The sequence below is a fragment of the Andrographis paniculata genome, unplaced genomic scaffold (assembly GCF_009805555.1).
Source record: "Andrographis paniculata isolate CXL003 unplaced genomic scaffold, ASM980555v1 Contig98END, whole genome shotgun sequence".
Classification (NCBI taxonomy): Eukaryota; Viridiplantae; Streptophyta; class Magnoliopsida; order Lamiales; family Acanthaceae; genus Andrographis; species Andrographis paniculata.
Window position 1 is genome coordinate 1,123,270 of NW_026137637.1, and position 19,660 is coordinate 1,142,929.

Sequence of the window (19,660 nt, forward strand, 5' to 3'; positions counted from 1 at the left end):
AATGCAACCAAATGATGTTTCGCTCAGCAAGATCATCGATAAGTAGAGGAAAGTTTGAAGGAGCTATGAAATGATGAGTACCTGTAATCGCGCCTTGCCGGGAAATTCGCTCGATTCGTGAAGAAAGCGCATAATCATGTCGTCATTTCCATTGTGACCACTTCCAGAAGATAAGGAAATCCCAAGGTTGAGATCAAGGTTACATTGATCATCACCTGCATTCATCAAAACAGACCAATCCCGTAGACTTCAAATTAGTCTTATTTCCTATAAACATCAAGAAAAACATAGGAGGCCTAAAAATGGTGCTCCGGAGCAAGTCGAGAAACTTGAAATCAACTTAATTCTTCGACTTCAAATTTTTAAATTTTAAAAGTTCGGCTCAAAATGTGCTACTTGAGTTAAAGCCAAGCTAAGACATAGTTCTTCTTGACAAGAAAATTGTAAATTTTAAAAGTTCGGCTCAAAATGTACTACTTGGGTTAAAGCCAAGCTCAGACATAGTTGAACTTCCTGAGAAAAGTTAGTATAATATCAAACTTCTCGTATCTTTTATATTCAAAAATGCATTTTAACATCGATTTCATTCATTAGGTCTGTTCAGACATGATATCATAGTAGTTGAGATCGACACAACTTCATAACTGGTAGACAGCTTTAACATACCTCCATCCATGGACACCATGTCCATCTTAGCATAGTTACTGGGCTCAAAATTGGTGACAGGTTTCTTCCGGGTACATTCGACGGCAGCTTTATCATATGCCCTGAAGCGAAAAAACCAAAATGGATTCCCCTTTCATTCCTTCATTCAATTTAGAATTGATCAAAAAATGTATATTGCCATAAAACAGTCATATAAGCAAACAGGGATTCAAGAATCACGATTCATATGTGAATTAAATCAATATGTTAGAAAAACAGGAAGGGGTCAGTTTTTTCTTGAAAGTTTTGAATTTCAATGAAGACTACTTTCTAAATAACTCCATAATGTTGGAAGAATGGACTTACTTCTTCCCCAGGAATTGACCCATTCGAGTGTCGAATCGATTGCATTTTTGCAGGGCTGCACCTCTGTACTTCGAGCTACCTCTTGCAGACCCGTTGCTTTGGCGCCGAAGTATTCGAACAAACTCTTCTTTCGACAAGTTCATCATCTGCAGATTGGCAATGATGTTTTAACACAATTGAGCTTAAATACAAAAAGCATGGCAGCGACTATAGGCTATAGCTGCAAACCTGTTTCATGTCCTGTTCATACTCATGGACAGTGAAATTGATGTCAGCTTCGACTCCACGAAACTTAATCGCAGCACGATCATAAGCTCTGGACAAGGTAACTGTAAAGATTAAAGAAAACTTCCCTACGCTAATCAATGGTGAAACATCTTGACTGAAATTCAAATTCTTACCGTGCCGCATCGTGTGCTGTGTCGAAGCCTCCTGAACAGAAAACAACAGCCAAATCGCTAAAACTTGATGAATGATTAAAGACAGAATCCCCAAATCGAATAGGCAAAAATGGAGGGTTCGTTGTTCTTACCTAGATAGACTTGCTTGCCACAATCCCTGCAAGGAGAACATCAGGATTCAGTCCAAATTAATGCAAAAAAGTTGTCGAATCTTGCAAATAACTAGTTCAAATCACAGGCTAGTTAATCAATCTCAATCACCCAAAACAAGCACAAACTAATGTTGAGAATATTCCCAAATTTGGGTACGGAATTTGCTACTGTCAAAAGTACAATTACAGCAGCAGCATGTACAAGTTACTTTAGCATATGCGTGTTGTATATGATCGGAGATATGTAGGGGTGTACCAGATGTGTGACTCCCATCTTCCAGTTCGCCGGTAGAAAGTGACGCCTCGATACTGCGAGCTCCGGGAGCGAGGTCCACGGCGGCTCTTTTTGGCTTGAGGCGGCGGCGGCGCCGGGACCAGATTATTGGCGGAGAACTGCGCTGCCATGGGAACCCCCAATTCTGCCACAACGCTGCCAGAGTTCGCCGGCATAGAAATGTCCAGCCAGTAGGTAGCTGTAACAGTCGCCGGGGACGGCGACGGCGACGGAGACGACATCGGAAAAAGCTGCAGCTCGTTTCTGCTTTGAGCAAAAGCGTCATTCGCATCGTCTTCAATCTCATCGACGGCGTCCTTATCGAGGATTGAGAAATTGATTGTCCGCACCGCGCTCTTCCCCGTGGAGCTGTTGCAGTCGACCTCATCGGCCGCCGCCGCGGCATTGTTGGTGGCGGAGGTGGTGGTGGAAGTAACAGAATCGGCCGCCGTCTCCGTCAATTGGATCATCTCCACCTCCTCGTCTCCTCCGTCGCAGGAAGCTAAACCTCCGCCGCCGCCGAGAAAAGCCGCATCAACATTCAGATCGACCATTTCGGTCTCTTAACTCCTCGGCAAAACGAAAGCAATAGACGGTTAAAACCGCCACACCTACCACTCTGTCTTCTCTCTATAGTCTCTCTCTATATATACGTGCATATATATATATATATATATATATACAAACACACAATTTCTGTCCAGTTGCAGAAACTGAAACTTTTGGAATCCACAGAGCTGATTCACATTAAGAAGATGAATCTCTTTCTCTTTCTCTTTCTCGCTCACTCATCCACTCCACAGGAATGGAGATTAAAGTGAAGTTGGAAAATCACGAACTCAAACAAACATTAGGCTCAGGGTAGTTGAGGTTCAGATTGTGATGAGTAAAGAAGGAGGAATTGAGGAGGGAGAAGATGAAAGCAGTTTGGATGATGGCGAAGAACAGAACAGATTGAGAATATACAACACTGGTTATTATTATAATATTATATATATATATATATATATATATATATGGTTGAGAATGAGAATTGTGAAGTACCTTCCACACACATGTTTTGTTAACTGGGGAGTGTTTGTTTTTATTATTTTTTTACAAAAAAAAAAAAAAAACGTGTACAGTACAATTTAATAAGACAGGAAATAGCGTCGTGTTGTTTTTGTAATTTTTCCAATATATTTTTTTATAAAAAATTAATATATTATACATATTAATTATTTTTATATTATTATCTAAATAATTTTTTTATGTCTCATGTAAAAATAAATAAAATAAATAGTTCCTTTGTTCTCGTCCAAATAGGTCCGATTTTATAGTAAATTATTCTCTTTCGTCTCGTTGAAAGATTATTAGTTTTTATTTTTGTCGGTCCTGTTATTATTTTCTAATTTAATAATTATACTATCTATGTAGCATAATAAATACTCTTTCAATTTACAATATATTACACAAATATCAAAAATTTTATATTACATCACACTAATAGTGGTATTTTTGTCTTTTTGTTACAATTAATATAATACTAGGGGCGTTTCGTACAGATAATGGAATTGCAGAGAAATGAGAGTAGATAATAAAATTTGAGAGAAATAGAATTGAGTAGAGAATGAGAATTAATTCTCTTGTTTGATAAAACAGAGATTTGAGAAATCTAAAAAAATTGTAGATATATGAATGATCAAACAAAAATAAATAATTAACTCGATAAAAAGAGAGTTTTAACGAATGAGAATTCATGAATTTCATATTTTAATTTTTAAAAAATTATAAAAATTAAATAGTACAAAAAAAAAATTAAAAATTAAAAAAAACATATATTGCAACATCATTTCTCTCTATTTTTCTGCATATGGGAGAGAAATGAAAACAGAAAAATGGAAATGATTTATTTCTCAAGTTTCATATGTCTGACTCAAATTTCTCTGGCCTCATTTCTCTGTACCAAACACAACCTTAATATTTAAAAATCTACCAAATGATATCCTTTCAATGAGACAGATGAGTAGTATTTTATTACTTAATGGAAGTGTATATAAGAGGTTTTTGACATTTTTGCCTTTTTTATTTTGTGTAGAAAGTAATTATATATATAACTGTATGTTTGTAATTTAGGTAAAAGTTAAATATATTTTAGTATTGGTATATGATTACTTTTATTAAAATAAAAAAATACTCCCTCCATTATTCAAATGCTCACTTACCTTTTTGGGTTGTCATTGAAAAATATTTTCGTTTCTTTTTTAAATAAAAAATTATTATATTTTTGTATTTTTTTTTACTATAAAAAAAAAAAATAACCACTATTACTCACTTTTATTAAAATCCGTGTCCGATCATATGAGCATACATTTGCGACAGAAATAGTAATATTTTTAATTATGACATAAAGGTAGTATTATTTTAAACTATGTGACTAAATAAATACACCTTAGTTATTCTTATGTTATTTAATTGTGTACTCAAATATTTGAATATAAATTTAAATAAAAATGTATAATAATTATTACAGAATTTTTTCCATTTACAATAGTAAAGTAAAAAATATGATTCATTTTTTTTATAATTAGGAATAAGTATTTTTTTTTTCCATTTACAATAAAAAAGTAAAATATAGATTTGAACTAGAAGTAAGTATTTACTTGTAATTTTATTATTTTTATTTTAATCAATAATAATAATTTTTTATTATATATAATAGACTTTATTACTAATTTTTTATAATTACTTTAATAATTTTTTTATAATACTATTTTTATACTAAATTACTATTATTTGTTAGTTTGGATGTTCAGATAAAATGGCATAAGAAACACAAAACAGATAGAGTATTTCTTTTTTTCATATATAATATTATATTAAAATAATGGATATATTCCCCTAATAAAAAAAAATCAACATAATTAACATTCAGTATGTTCGTTCAATATTTTTCAATAAAATAATTTTCTATAAATATTATTAAAAAAAATAAAAATATATATAAATATTAATATGATATATTATTCATTTATAAAAAATCAATCATTCAACACAATATATTATTTTAACAGACTGATTATAAAAAATATACTACATTTGTCCGGATCGGAAGTACTCATTTTAGTTTTTGTAATAGATTAAAAAATAAATTTTATTGCCACACATGGTTTGCCTAGTGTGATTTTTCTGTCGGACCTAGTTTGCAGAGTACTAGATTCGGCCGATGGTTTACCCCGTGCGCACTTTCGGACAGCGGCTGTGAGTTCTCGCATTATCAAAAAATAAATAAATTTTATTGTTTAATAGAAACGTGTGAGATGATTTTGACATTTTGTCTTTTATAATTTATGTATATATGTATTGGTATATTTATGACTTATCTAAAAATTAGAGATATTTTTATTTTAGTGTGTACTTATTTTTATTTTTTTTTATAATAGATAATATATATATTTTTGAATGAATCTTATCAAAATGATAAAATCAGTATTTTCAGTTGGAACAAAAATAGTATAATTATGCATTCAATCATATAAAATATATTCTATAAAATCACAAACTTCAATAATTCTAAAATGGAAATTTACTTTTATATTACTTACAAAGAAAAATCAATTTGGTCCAAATATAACTAAATTCTATTAATTTTGGTCATATTATAAATAATTTTAATCAATTTGATCTTATCATTAAAAAACTAACAAAAATTATTGACGTGAATACGTAACATGATAGACGTGACCACAAACCTGAAAAAAAACATAACTATGTACAATTATACACGGCGTCTCGTATCAATGTACTTTCTCCGTCACACAAAAATTAGAAAAGAAAATGATGTCATTTTGGCATAACGGAGAGAAAAGTATTTATTTTATTTTGATTCATTCCAAATTAATTTTTTTATTTTTTTATTTTTTAATAAATATGCTAGCAATTTAACATCAATTTATTAAGTTCGGCAAAAAATTTACCACGAGCTATTGCGAATTTCCACATTATTTAAAAAAAATAAAAAATGATAAACTGTTTTTTTTAGTTCCGTAATTGGACTCCTTATCATTTTAGCCTCGTAAGTAGAGTATGTCGCAAATTAGTCCCATAAGTGGAAAATTTTCGTTATTTTAGTCCTTCGACGCCAGAGACGTCCACGTGGCTCGCCGGAAGCCACATGTCCGCCAAGTGTCCCGTCAGGTCAGCGACACCTGACGGATACGTGGGGTATGTTTCTTTTGACAAATTTTTTCAAATTTTACTATTTGGACTCTATATTTAAAAAATATATATATTTTTTTTACGAAACATCACATCAAACATTATTTTAATACTAAATTAAAACCAAATTTTTCCAAAGACAAGCAAAAAGAAGCACACCCTTAGAATATACGGCGTTACAAAAAGTAGGAACGGTCAAAAAGAACAGATTCCAGATGGCCTCCTCTGATTGGTTGAGGTAACAGCCAAAACTACATGCAAATTTATCCAACGGTTGACTTCGTACAAAACGTTTTAAATGCTGCAGACACGTGATATATTATTATTATTATCATTATCATCGTCGACTTGTTCAGTTCAGATGTTTAAGGATTATTTATTATAAATTAATTAAAACAACATCACGTGTTTAACATTTGTGTTGTTGATTCCTCTCTACTTCCCCCGTAATTTGTCCTTATTTTTATTTTCGTCCGTCCCACATAACTTGTTCTTTTTATTTTTGAAAATATAATTATGCACTTTAATAGCATTTTAAATTATAAATTTTATAAATTTTTTAATTTTAATTAAATTATTTATTTATCTTAATCTTAATCTATAATTATTTTTACTAATACATTTATTAATTACTTATTAATTATATTTTACCTAAATTCACGTGTCTATAGTAATGCACTCATATTACATGGGACGGAGGGAGTATTTCTTAAAGAAAAAAAATTAGAAGGTCAGCTGATTTGATCTGATTAACATATTTTTATAAAAGAGACTATATTTTAGATTGTGCATGATAATACTTTTTTTTGTCCCAGAAACATAGTCTTATTGTGTTTGACACGGGATTTAAAAAATATTAATATTATATTGATAGTTGGTAAAAAGTAATGATAAATGATTTTTTTGCCCTTGTGAGTATATTAGTGTAAAAAATAGTGGCAATTGTGTAATATTAATGAAAAAGTAAGAATAGTTTTATAGTGATATGATTATTTATGAAAATAAGACTATTGTTTTGGGACGGACAAAAATGGTAAACAAGATTATAATATTATGACGGAGGGAGTACAATATATAACATACTACTTCCGTCCGACTTTAAGGATCTCATTTACTTTTTACATGTTGATATTTGAATATTAATTATATATCAAAACATAAGTACAATTTAAGAAAGACTTACAAAAATATTTTCATTAGTGTCTTATAACAATAATAGAAGAATATTTGTACAAAAATAATACAAATATAAAAATATTTTTAATATTAAATACAATGACGCAAATGATAAATATGACTCTTAGAGATAGACGAAGAGAGTATATTTTAATAACATATTATATAATTATATACAGTGCAATATATATATCTAACACACCGTAAATATATTATACACATCGTACAAAATACAAAATATATTATTGGATTTTTATATTTTTCTTGTGTTTTTATGTAAAAACTAAAAACATCACCTACGTGATGCCAAATCTATCATTTTTACTCGGTTGAAAAAACATTTTTACTCGTCAGATTATTTTGGGACAAAATTCTATATCTTACTTCCAATTGTATTTGTTGGAAATACATAACCACGTGGTTGAAAAGACCCTCTTTGCAAATATAGTTCGTATTGCTGCGTTGCTTTGATTGAGATCATATTCCAAAATCTTGGCCTATCAATCAAATCTAACTGAAGATTTTTTAAATTCAATTATCTTTAATAGTGTTATGGAAAAAAATTTCTATAGGAAAATATTATTGAAACTACTTTATTTGAGCTATCTCATAGTATTTTTCTTTTCAAAAAATTTTTCATTGAAAATAAAGGTGTATATTTATAGAATTTTTTTAAAAAGGTACACTGAATATCAACATGTTTCGTAATATAATTTAAATTCTAAAATTTTATTCTAATTTAATCATAAATAATGTAAACTCTTCGCATAATAAAAATTTAAAAATAAAAATATACACAATTAAAAAATATATATTTCTTTATTTGTCAAAAAGTATGTCACTTTTATATATATATATATATATATAATGCCCGCTAAACTTATACTGTCTATTTATACTAAAATATTCTGTGTTTATTTAGTGATTTTTTTTTGAAAAAATTATTTTTTATGTGGAATATAGTAAATTATGTAAATAATATAAAAATAATAAGTGTGTGTAAAATATTATCTTTTTTTAGAGAAATATATCTTTTGAAAATTGTGAAAAAATACACTCATTCTCTTGTAATTTTATTATTCGTATTTTACAAATAATAATAATTTTATTGCTATTTTGTAAACTTGCCTTATTATTTTTTTGTCAACTTCTTAATAAGTTTGTTTTTTATATTTTATTTTTTTACTCATCTCATATTAATATTTAAATATTATTATTTTTTGATCTCTAAATAAAAATAAATAAGTTTTCCGAGCGTATTAAATATTCATATATTTATTATTTTTAATATTTTAGAAAATAATAAAAACTTATGTCGGGATTCTAATTAAACCCCACAATAAAGGTGTTTATTGATTTATGGACCAATATTTACCTAATGTGTGTTTTGTTTTGTATTTGATTTGAATTATTATTATTATTATTATTTTTTTTTTTTATTGTGGAGTTTAAATAATTATATAGATAATATAAAAATAATGAGTTTATGTAATTTTTTTTTATTGAAATATTTTAAAGTTTTTGAAAAAATATGTGAAATTTTTTTTTAAAAAAAACAAAAACAAAAAACTCAGTCACTAACAGGGGTGAGCATTCGGATTTCGCAAAATCCGAACCGATCTGAAAATCCGAAATTTTTGAAAAAACCAATCCGAACCGAACCGAAATCCGAAATCCGTAATCCGAACTAAAAAATCCGAACCAAACCAAAAAACCGAAATTCTAAATATTTTTATTATTTTTTTAAAATTTAAATTTCTTTTATATTTTATTATTATTTTATAATATTAAATATATATAATATATATAAAAATTAAATATATTAAAATATAATTCATAAATTTGAGTTTTTTTATATTAAAATATAATATTTTTTAATAAAATATTAAATATGTATAATAAAAAAATATATTAAAATATTATATTTCGGATTCTGGATTTGTTCGGATTTTAAGTATACCGATCCGATCTGATCCGAAAATCCAAAATTTGTTAAAAATTCAATCTGATCCAATCCGAAAATCTAAAAAATTCAAACCAAATTTTAAATTTTGATTTAGTTCATATTGGAGTTTCGGATATTTTGCTCAACCCTAGTTATTAAGACAGATGGGCTTGCCCAATATTACTCAATACAATTGCTGGGCTTTGAATCAATCCACGTCATAAATATAATATTATCAATTTATTTCCACGTATATGCCTGCGTACCTCCCATATTTTATATTATTTTTTTTTAAAAAAAATATTATATATTTTAATTATATTTTAAAATTTAAAATTATAATTTTTTAATTTTAATTATACTAATTAATTATATTAATTTTAATTTATAATTATTTTCATTATATTGCAATTATTTTTTATTAATATATTTTGGCTAAATTGCACAAAATTTATATGTAATTTCAAAAAATTGCGTCAAATCTTCTATACTTCTAAAACTGCGTCAAATTCCCTCGTGGTTTCATAAACTCTACGTCTAACTCCCTCGACATTCCTTATTTAACGGTATTTGACCTAAATACGTCCAAACTAAAAATAAATTTTAGAATCTCAATTTCTAAACCACTAAAATTACAAATATATTTATTTTCTTATATTTAACATTAAAAAATAGTAAATACACTCAAAATTAACTATTTTTCTCAGGTTTTAATAGTTTTTTTTTTCCAGTTTTTAAAGTTAAATATAAGAAAAATAAATATATTTGTAATTTTAGGAATTTAGAAATTGAGATTTTAAAATTTATTCGCAATTTGAGCGCATTTAGGTCAAATACCGTTAAATAAGGAGCGTCAAAGGAGTTAGACGCAGAGTTTATGAAACCACGAGGGAGTTTAACGCAGTTTTTGAAGTATTGGGGATTTGGCGCAATTTCGTGAAATCACAAGTAGATTTTGTGCAATTTAGTCATATATTTTTAACTATTTACTAATTATATATACATATTTCCACAATATATTAGATATTACTTTTTTATATTGTTAATATGCATTTTCATACCTCACATAAAACAATCACATTCAAAATATAAAACATACACACTCTTATTTTTATTCAAAAAAATAATATAATAATTATTTTACTTAAATGATACAAAAAAACTTAAGATAAAAAAGACTAGTAACAAATATTTGTTATTTATATTTGATTTAACATTTTGTTAATTAAAATAATTATTTGATATAATATAAATGCGTGTTAATTTAAAATTGTAAATATAAAATTAATTTTAAGATAATATAAAAAATAAATAATAAATAATTACACTAAGTTTTTGAGTAAAATATTTATAAAAACATATAGGGTGTGTTCTTTCAATAAAAAAAGTTTATATATTTTTTCAAAAATATTAATATATCATATATATTTATTAATTTTATATATTTTTTATATAATTTTTTATACCTAATTTTTTTTTTATTCAAATTATCTCAAAAAAAAAAAAAAAAAAACACCCATAACCCTACAAACATATTACCCGTACTTTTTCAATTTTAATACTCATTTGTCCTTAAAAAATCCATTTCCTTTTTGTACGTGAAATTTAAAGAATTAGTGTTTTTTTCGTCCCACATGAAATATTTAAATTTTTTTTATTTTTGTTTATCTTATATAATTTATTTATTTATTTTTTTTAAAAAAATATAGCGATATTTTAATTATAAAAATAATACTTCCTCCGTCCCATATTGGCCCACATTGGGTGTCTTTGTCATTGTAGATACGAGAATTTATGATAAGTATAATTAATAGATAATTAAAAATGTATTAGTGAAAATAATTAATCTATAAATTAATATTAAAATAATTAATTAATTTAATTAAAATTAAAAAAATTAAATTAGAAAATTTTAAATGAGATTAACATGGGTAATTATTTTTTTTAAAAAAAATGACATGAAATGTGTGGAACGGATAGAAAGGACGATATGGATATGATAAGTGGAACGAGCAAGTAACATTTATTTAATACTCCATATTATAAACTGTGAAAGTATTTTTAATATTGACCGTTGTTCAGTTGAATTATAGATATTTAGAACAATCAATCTAATATGTTTTTTAAAATATTATCCCATTAAAAATATACACATATACATACACATTAATATATTATATATATTATTTATCCATAAAAAATCTAACTATTTAATATAAAAATATTATTTTTTATATTATCAATGCAATTTTTTATACTATAAAAAAAATCAATTCATTACTGAATATATATTAAATTAAAGTATGTACTATTTATATATAATTTTTACTAGGTCAACATAATAATTATTTTTTTAATATTAAATAAATAATACCATTACAAAAAAATATATATATATATAAAAAATAAAATTAAGTACTTTATTTTATTTTGAGATTGACTAAAATTAAAATAAAAACTTTTTATAGGCCAGAAAAAATATTTTTATCGAGAAATTAAAAAAAAAAAAAAAAAACAGTAAAAGTAATTAAACAAATAAATCAAAGTATACATATAGCGATTGTTGTCAATCTCCCTTCTCAAAGCGCGTTTGTATTTCTCAATCTCAAACCCCCTTTCCCCAACCCTAATTTTTCAATCCCTTCTTCCAATCCACATGAAAATTCTTCGTTCTGCATCTTCTTCGCTCCTTCCCGATCTGAAAACCCAATAGAGATTTCCGGGCCGGGGAAGAAACCTTTCGAATTCAACCAATTTTCAATTTTTGATCGAAAAAACAAGAATTAAAAGGGAGCGGCGATGTACAGCAATTTCAAGGAGCAAGCGATCGAGTACGTACGGCAGGCCGTCGCCGAAGATAATGCCGGGAACTACGCCAAAGCGTTTCCGTTGTACATGAACGCCTTGGAGTATTTCAGGACGCACCTCAAGTACGAGAAGAACCCTAAAATCAAGGAAGCGATCACGCAGAAGTTTACCGAGTACTTGCGGCGTGCGGAGGAGATCCGTGCCGTGCTCGATGAAGGGGGTTCTGGTCCCTCCTCTAATGGCGACGGCGCCGTCGCGACGAGGCCGAAGACCAAGCCTAAGGACGGGAACGATGGGGAGGATGGGGATAAGGAGAAGCTTCGTGCCGGTTTGAATTCGGCGATTATTAGGGAAAAACCCAATGTTAAGTGGAACGATGTTGCTGGATTGGAGAGTGCAAAGCAGGCGCTGCAGGAGGCCGTGATTCTACCGGTCAAATTCCCGCAGTTCTTTACTGGTATCATCTCGTATTGTTTAATTCGTTTGGTCTCGAATTTTTAGGGTTCTAAGTTGAAATGTTACTGAATTGTTGCTAGATTGATTGATTATGTTCCCATTTCATCGGAAAAACGAAATTGAACAATCTTCGAAGGAGTTGTTGTGGGTGCAATCTTATGATAATTAAGGTGTAACGTTTTGTTGGGTTGAATTGTTTCATCCAATCAGTTCGGATGATCGTCTCAGCAGCTGATTGATTAGTTTTTATGAATGCTTATTTGAAAGAAATGCCTTGATTAATAGAATCAATATGTTAGAGATAGAATATGAGAATTTTGTAAAGCTAAAGCTTAGGTAGGATCTGGTTTAGGTGGCTCTTTTCATTGTTTTATCTAATCAGTTCTGATGATCGTCTCTGCAGCTGATTGATTTGTTTGTGAATGAATTCTGGTGTTTTGAATTCTTGTTTTGAATGAAATTGCTTCGATTAATTGAACGAGTATCTTAGATATAAAGTATAAGAATTTTTTGTATAGTTACTGCATGGTTACTCTTTTTATCTTCGAGAATATTACTTAAAAAGAAGTGAACTTGTGGTTATCGAAAAGATGGTTTTATAGGGTTTGTTTACTCATTTTTCTTACATGTTTTTTACTACTCAATCTCTCGATATCCTTTCAAAAATATCACTTCCAACACTCAATTTTCCATTCAACTATATCAAATCAATATTTTCACCTCATGAACGACAAAACTGAAAAACACAAAAAAGAAAAAAAAAAAAAAAAACCACACACACACACACACAGGTAGATAAACCCATAGTTTTGGAGCTTTACGTTAGTTCTAAGTTTTTAACACATGTACTTTCAGGTAAGAGGCGCCCGTGGAGGGCATTTCTTCTGTATGGTCCACCTGGAACAGGAAAGTCATACCTAGCCAAGGCTGTGGCCACAGAAGCTGACTCAACATTTTTCAGGTACTTTATCTGTTCTCAGTTTCATATTCATTTCTACATTATTTCATTGATAGCCTAGTCCCCGATAAAGGTATCCTATCTTCATGTGCTTAATGCTTTCATGTAATATTAGAAGAGATTAACTGGTTTGTGTACGTAACTCGATTTCAAGCTTTCTAAGCTCCATCTTAATAGTGCATGGTCCTGGCAATCTAGTGCACGTAGTTCCTTTTGTCCTCTTTCAGATGACGATATTTCGTGTAAAGTGATTGTTGAGATTAATTCTCTATTATTAAGTTGAATGTTTGAAATGCAAAATGACAATATTAAAAAATAGTCTGTGTTAGGAAATTGGAATGAGATTAGAATTTGCTTGTCCTCCATAGCTTATGTTTATTTGTGGATTTTATCCTTGGCGGTTTTCTGGTGGGTGTCATTCTGACATAACGGGTTCTATTCCTTTGTGCTTACCCTTTCTGCATGCTGTGATAAGAATTTTCTGAATTGAGACAATGCATAGCATTGTTAGTGGATGTCCCAAGGAGCTAGCTACGTTGTGTAGTTGATGCGACTAATGGCTCTATTTCAAAGAGATGTCTTATGTCCTAACTTGATAATACCGTGCACTAATTTTCTAGAAATCAAGATTGAGAAACCTATTACCGAAATTGAGCTGATCATGGTTTCCAGCATGGGCTCATTAAATTTGCATCTGTGGAATAATTTTGTTAAAATTGGGTAATGGAATCTGTTTTTGGGGCAAATAACAATGAAAGTACGTCTTCCGTGCTTTTTCTTTTTCTTTTTTTTTTAAGGAACTTTGATGATCTTCGAACACTAGGGTGCAGGTTCCACTTTTGCTTAAGCTACCAGGACATAACCTGAAGTACCAAATTCATTATTAAGTGATTGGCTTTGTCTTTTTTGTATACACTGATTTCATTTCTTATTTAACTGGTCATGGAGTAATTTGTTTCATATAAAACTTGTTTTCATGTTTTTGGTCTATAGAAGGATGCACTTTCTTTAATGCATCTTTGTATTTGCGATTTCTTCGTTCTTTTTTCCATGATCAAGTACTCAGGTCATAAAGTTGGCAAGTGCCAACTGCTGCTGTCTTTCAGTGTTTCTTCGTCAGACTTGGTTTCGAAGTGGATGGGTGAAAGTGAAAAGCTAGTCTCTAATCTCTTCCAAATGGCACGTGAAAGCTCCCCCTCAATTATATTTATTGATGAGATAGATTCCTTATGTGGACAGCGTGGTGAAGGAAATGAGAGTGAAGCATCCAGGCGAATCAAAACAGAACTTCTAGTGCAAATGCAGGTAAGTGTAATGTGGATCGATCAAGAGATTATAGGAAATTGTTCCTTTGTTCAACATATTTAATGCCTTCCTTCATATTGGAACTTGGAAACAAAACACTCCCATCATTGATTCTGTATATCATCGTAATTGTTGATCCTGCCGCTGTATATTCTTGTAAACATTATAAAACATCTATTAAGTGAAATTGAGAATGGCTTAGCTTACTTTGGCTTTTTGTACATAAATTATATAATTTGCCAATTCAAACATACAATTGTGTTTTGTTGTGTGGATTTGACTTTTGGGTTTGGATTTTTTAGTAGTAAAAATTTGAATTTGAATAGTTGTTTGTGTGATGTTCTGAATGTAAAATTGATTTTAGTATAATAAGTATAAAAAGTTAAAAATATTTTTATTTGATATATTTGGAGGGAAAAAATAAAATCAATAGTAAAAATCTTGTAAGAAATCTACAAAAGAACGCAGCTAGAGGATTTTGGTTGGAATAGTGATCTGATGATATTTCACGCATCTGAATACATCATTTTGCAGACTGTTAACTTTGAGGGGTGAATGTGTCTGGGGAACACTTATTTTTCTTTGTCATTGTATTGCCTTATCCGATGCAGATAATGCTTTTATATTTACAAATTTCCTACTCTGTTCTTTTGACTTTTAGGGGGTTGGTCACAATGATGACAAAGTACTTGTCCTTGCCGCAACGAATACTCCTTATGCCCTTGATCAGGTATATCATTCAATAAGTATATGTTTGTCCACAGCTACATTTTTTAACCTAACATTCATTCTTTCAATAGGCTATTAGACGGCGATTTGACAAGCGTATATATATCCCTCTACCGGATACGAAGGCAAGACAGCATATGTTCAAGGTGGGAATCTTTTCTTTCATCCTATTATGGGCATGGAATCAATTGTTATTTGAAGATTAATATTCTCCTGCCGCCTGCTACTTTTTCTGCAGGTGCATTTAGGAGATACTCCTCATAATCTAACTGAAAGCGACTTTGAAGCCCTGGCTCGTAAAACTGAAGGCTTTTCTGGTTCTGATATTTCTGTTTGTGTAAGTGTGCTGCTGGTTTATTCCTCATTTACTATTTTTGAAAAATTGTCTGAATGTTGTTTATGCTTTCTTCTAATGTACGCCGGAAATGCCCTTACTTTCAATAGGTGAAAGATGTTCTATTTGAGCCTGTGCGCAAAACCCAGGATGCCATGTTCTTCATTAAAACCTCTAATGGCATGTGGATGCCGTGTGGACCGAAGCAATCAGGTGCTGTCCAGATAAGCATGCAGGAGCTTGCAGCAAAAGGACTTGCTTCCCAGGTATTTCTAGTTTTTTCCCCCAAAATAAGCACATCGATCTGTCTGAATGTCGTAAAATGTCTAAATGCATGTGTTCCTTTTGTGATGTCTATAACCCAATTAAAATAGAACCTGAATTTGATACACTTTTTGAGTATCTATTATTTCTCGTTATTTTCAACAAATTCTCTGCATCTTCGCTGGGAGTTGGTACTTTTGTGTTGTTTATGAGTGCAAGTAGCTGATTCTGGTGGTTGCCGGTCTTGTAGAATCATACAACCTACTGTAGTCAGAATTGATGGGATGGATTTATATTTGCTTAGTGGAAAATTGGAACAAAATTTAACCTCGCGGTTAGTGATGTTTTGTGGAACTAACGTCAATTAACTAGATAAAGATCATAGTGGGGCGTGGAATACAATGTGGCAAAATTGCTTATAATCCACATGTGGTTTGAAAAATTTGCATCCAAATCCTTCGTGATTTAGAATGAGGCATGTTTTTTAAAATATTGTACACAATTCTCTAAAATTGCCTGTGTTTTCAAAATTATTGCACAAAATCTTTTGAAAATAGCAAACGATGGAGCCTCTAGTTTCTAATTAATGAGAGAGAATGGTGCAAACTTTTCAAAATACGGGTGAATTTATAAGCAAGTTTGCCATACAATGGTGCCCAAGTAGTTATTGTCCAGAATTCAAATTTATTTTTGTTCGACTGTTATAATGAAGTATATAGTCAACTTCAGCAATGTTATACATGAATCCATATTTGTTTCGATATCAGCTAAGTTAATCTCACCCCTAATTGATGCATTTGTAGATCATTCCACCTCCCATCTCAAAAACCGACTTTGACAAGGTCCTTGCGAGACAAAGACCAACTGTCAGCAAAACAGACCTTGAAGTCCACGAGAGATTCACGCAGGAGTTTGGCGAGGAAGGGTGAAGAAGAGCACGAGGTGAGTGGTTGCCTGAGTGCTCGACTCATTGCTGTTTGGTGTCATTTGTATATTACACACACATATATATATATATATATCTTTTTATCAGGTTTCACTATTAACACCTCGCTCTTCGAATGGGGAAGCCTGTACTAATTTGCATTTCCTCTTCGCATTTCGGCTTCTTCAATTGCTGTGTACTTATTGATACATACACGCGGCATTAAAATGCTGTCGAAGAAAACAGTGTCGGCGTGGCTATGGTATGGTGTGTTCTAATCTTTGTTCTACCAAAATTTAAGGTCTTGACTTTCACCATCTTATGTAAACTGTTTCCAAGTTTCTACTTTGTGTTTATTTTCCTACTTTTTAAGTGTATTTACTTTCTAGTTTGTGTTTTATACTCTTTTACCGCATTTAAGGGTTACATTTATATTTTGCGTCATTGTATTAACATTAAAAATATCTTTATATTTGTATTATTTTTTTTTTACAAATATCATTCTATTAGTATTATAAGATACTAACGAAAAATATTTTTGCAATATTTTTTTAATTTATACTATGTTTTGATATAATAATTAATATTTTAAATATTAACATTTAAAAAGTAAATGAGATCTTTGGAGTCGAAGGTAATAATTTACAACATAATTTTATTTAATCATATCTATAGCATGTATAGTGGCTGTTAGAATTTTAGATTAGAGTGTTACTAAGCATATGAGCAATTATTTTTCAGCCAATGATTGAAATTAAATTATTATGTATTTGATGAACTATTATAGTATATTTTCAGTTTTTATTTATGTATTTGTTATGTTTAGCACAAAGTGAGAATATTTTGAGAAATACTATGCGTTAATGATGTGAGAATTTTTATTTTTTATTTTTTAATAAATTCAATGTGTATGTAGTTGTATATTAATAAATAAGTGTAATCTTGAAAAGGTAAAAATTGAGAAGTGTGTGAGAGTGTTTTTTTTTTTTTTTTTAATTATAAATAAAAATTGTAGTTTTGGTGGGATGATTTTTTTTTTTTGCAATATAATTTTAATAGATATTTTTAACAATTTTTTGAATGATTTTCTAAATTTATATAGAAGAGTAAAAATGATTTGTATGTGTTCTTTCTATATTATTTTTTACATATATTTTTTTAAAAAAAATTAATATATTATACACATTCATTATTTTTATTTTTACTGCATAATCTTCTATACTTTATACAATTTTTTTTTTTCTTTTCCAATAATCTTAGGAAACAAACACACCGGAAAAATATTGGGTAAATAGAGAAAAATTATAAAAGTTTTAATATATCCTAAATTTTAAATACTAATAAAAGATATAGGGGGAGTATATTAAATTCATTTTTTATTTAATACTTCCTCTGTATACAAAGAAATAGATATAAATTTAAATTATTTGTAATAAATTACTATTATAATTATTTAAATTATAAATTAAATAATTTTGTATTTAGTTATATTTTTTTCAAAATTTTTACTACTTATCATTTTTTTTAACAATATCAATTTTTTATTTTACATTATAAAATTAATTACATATTCAAAGCTAACCAAATATGTAGTTAGTATTAATCAATTTTGAAATATATATTTAAAATATTAAAATTAAAATTATTGTTAGTTTTTAGAACTAATTAGCTCGGCCCAACCTCACTTGAATTTTTTTTTTTGTTTGTTTGTCATTTAATTCAGATTTTTAGATTATACTCATTTTTATCGACGCACACAAAGAAATAATATACATGTCCACAAATATAATATATACTTCATCCGTTCCATTTTAAAAAGTCCCGTAAGGGATAGCCTAGCGTGTCTTTTCCGTCGGACCTGGTTTGCACGGGTAAAAGGTTGAACGAATCGCGCCACTTTCACATACCTAACATAAAAATACTTCAAATTAAAAATAAACAAATACACCTCAAATACATATTTTTAATTAGTTAATATTTATTTTTTATTAGACTTACTAAATTTAACCTTATATAGAAAGTTGATATAATTTGATAAGAGGGAGGGAATAAGCATTAAATTTAGCTAATTAAGCACAATAATTTCTTTGCAAATTTGATTTTTTTCATTGTTTCCACTTTCCATATGAACAATATCTTTGGATACTAAACATCATCAGAATGTCTATATATATATATATATATATATTTATGAAATAAAAAAAAATTCACAAAAGAGTTAAAATCCCAACAAAAGTATATATCATGGGAAAATTTATCATCTTATATCTAGTTATTTTCATGCAAGTTTTGTTTCATCCTTCATTCACTAATGCATGTTTTCTTCGGAATAGAAATCATGTTTGGGTCATCAATGAACTCAACGACTCTACAACATTGCGGATTCATTGTGCTTCGAAGACCAGAGATCTCGGATATCATGATCTTTCCAATGGTCAATCTTTTACTTGGGCTTTCTGCGACAGTTTGTTTTTGAATACGTTGTATTTTTGTCATCTGTGGTGGGGATCGAAACAGAAAAAATTCGACGCTTTCAAATCGAAGTTTGTTGAGTGGAACCATGATACTTGGGTAGCAAAACGAGATGGTATTTACCATGGTGTCACTACGACTACTTTGGCGAAAAAGTATGATTGGGATAATAATTAGAAACTCGAGAATTATTTGTTTTACAAAAATTATGATTGTCTTTTTAGTTTTATAAGTCTCAATAAAGTCTTACTCT

At 29.2% G+C, this 19,660-nt stretch overlaps 2 protein-coding genes across 9 annotated transcripts in view; one reads left to right on the plus strand and one right to left on the minus strand.

Moving 5' to 3' along the window:
• The window catches only part of LOC127243915 (ethylene-responsive transcription factor RAP2-7-like), a 99,056-nt gene extending 96,235 nt beyond the window's left edge, over positions 1-2,821 (minus strand). For 6 of the 7 annotated variants that reach the window (XM_051264155.1, XM_051264154.1, XM_051264153.1 and 3 more), the window contains exons 1-7: positions 1,821-2,820; positions 1,544-1,569; positions 1,413-1,443; positions 1,240-1,327; positions 1,012-1,157; positions 667-767; positions 82-215 (exon numbers count right to left, since the gene is read on the minus strand). In XM_051264155.1, the coding sequence (XP_051120112.1) occupies positions 82-215; positions 667-767; positions 1,012-1,157; positions 1,240-1,327; positions 1,413-1,443; positions 1,544-1,569; positions 1,821-2,392 (1,098 nt within the window). In that variant the 5' untranslated portion in view covers positions 2,393-2,820. Of the gene's footprint in view, positions 1-81; positions 216-666; positions 806-1,011; positions 1,158-1,239; positions 1,328-1,412; positions 1,444-1,543; positions 1,570-1,820 lie in introns of all 7 variants that reach the window. The other variant, XR_007837049.1, reaches the window with a different exon arrangement.
• An 8,906-nt stretch (positions 2,822-11,727) lies between these two features.
• On the plus strand, positions 11,728-17,323 carry LOC127243914 (protein SUPPRESSOR OF K(+) TRANSPORT GROWTH DEFECT 1). 2 transcript variants are annotated; one of them, XM_051264148.1, is made up of 9 exons: positions 11,728-12,421; positions 13,276-13,381; positions 14,485-14,683; positions 15,345-15,413; positions 15,484-15,558; positions 15,651-15,749; positions 15,857-16,012; positions 16,814-16,952; positions 17,044-17,323. In XM_051264148.1, exons 1-8 carry the CDS (start codon positions 11,956-11,958, stop codon positions 16,937-16,939), a joined length of 1,296 nt encoding a protein of 431 aa, XP_051120105.1. In that variant the 5' UTR covers positions 11,728-11,955; the 3' UTR covers positions 16,940-16,952; positions 17,044-17,323. The 2 variants fall into 2 exon arrangements, with proteins under 2 accessions (XP_051120105.1, XP_051120104.1); XM_051264147.1 differs by having other exon boundaries at positions 16,814-17,323.
• Positions 17,324-19,660: the final 2,337 nt, after the last annotated feature.

What these genes read in the sequence shown, in the direction of transcription:
- LOC127243914 (XM_051264147.1), top strand. Translation starts at nt 11,956, where the DNA reads ATGTACAGCAATTTCAAGGAGCAAGCGATCGAGTACGTACGGCAGGCC. An exon ending in AACTTCTAGTGCAAATGCAG is followed by an intron (nt 14,684 to 15,344) that starts GTAAGTGTAATG and finishes TTTGACTTTTAG; the next exon opens with GGGGTTGGTCACAATGATGA. An exon ending in GTTCTGATATTTCTGTTTGT is followed by an intron (nt 15,750 to 15,856) that starts GTAAGTGTGCTG and finishes TACTTTCAATAG; the next exon opens with GTGAAAGATGTTCTATTTGA.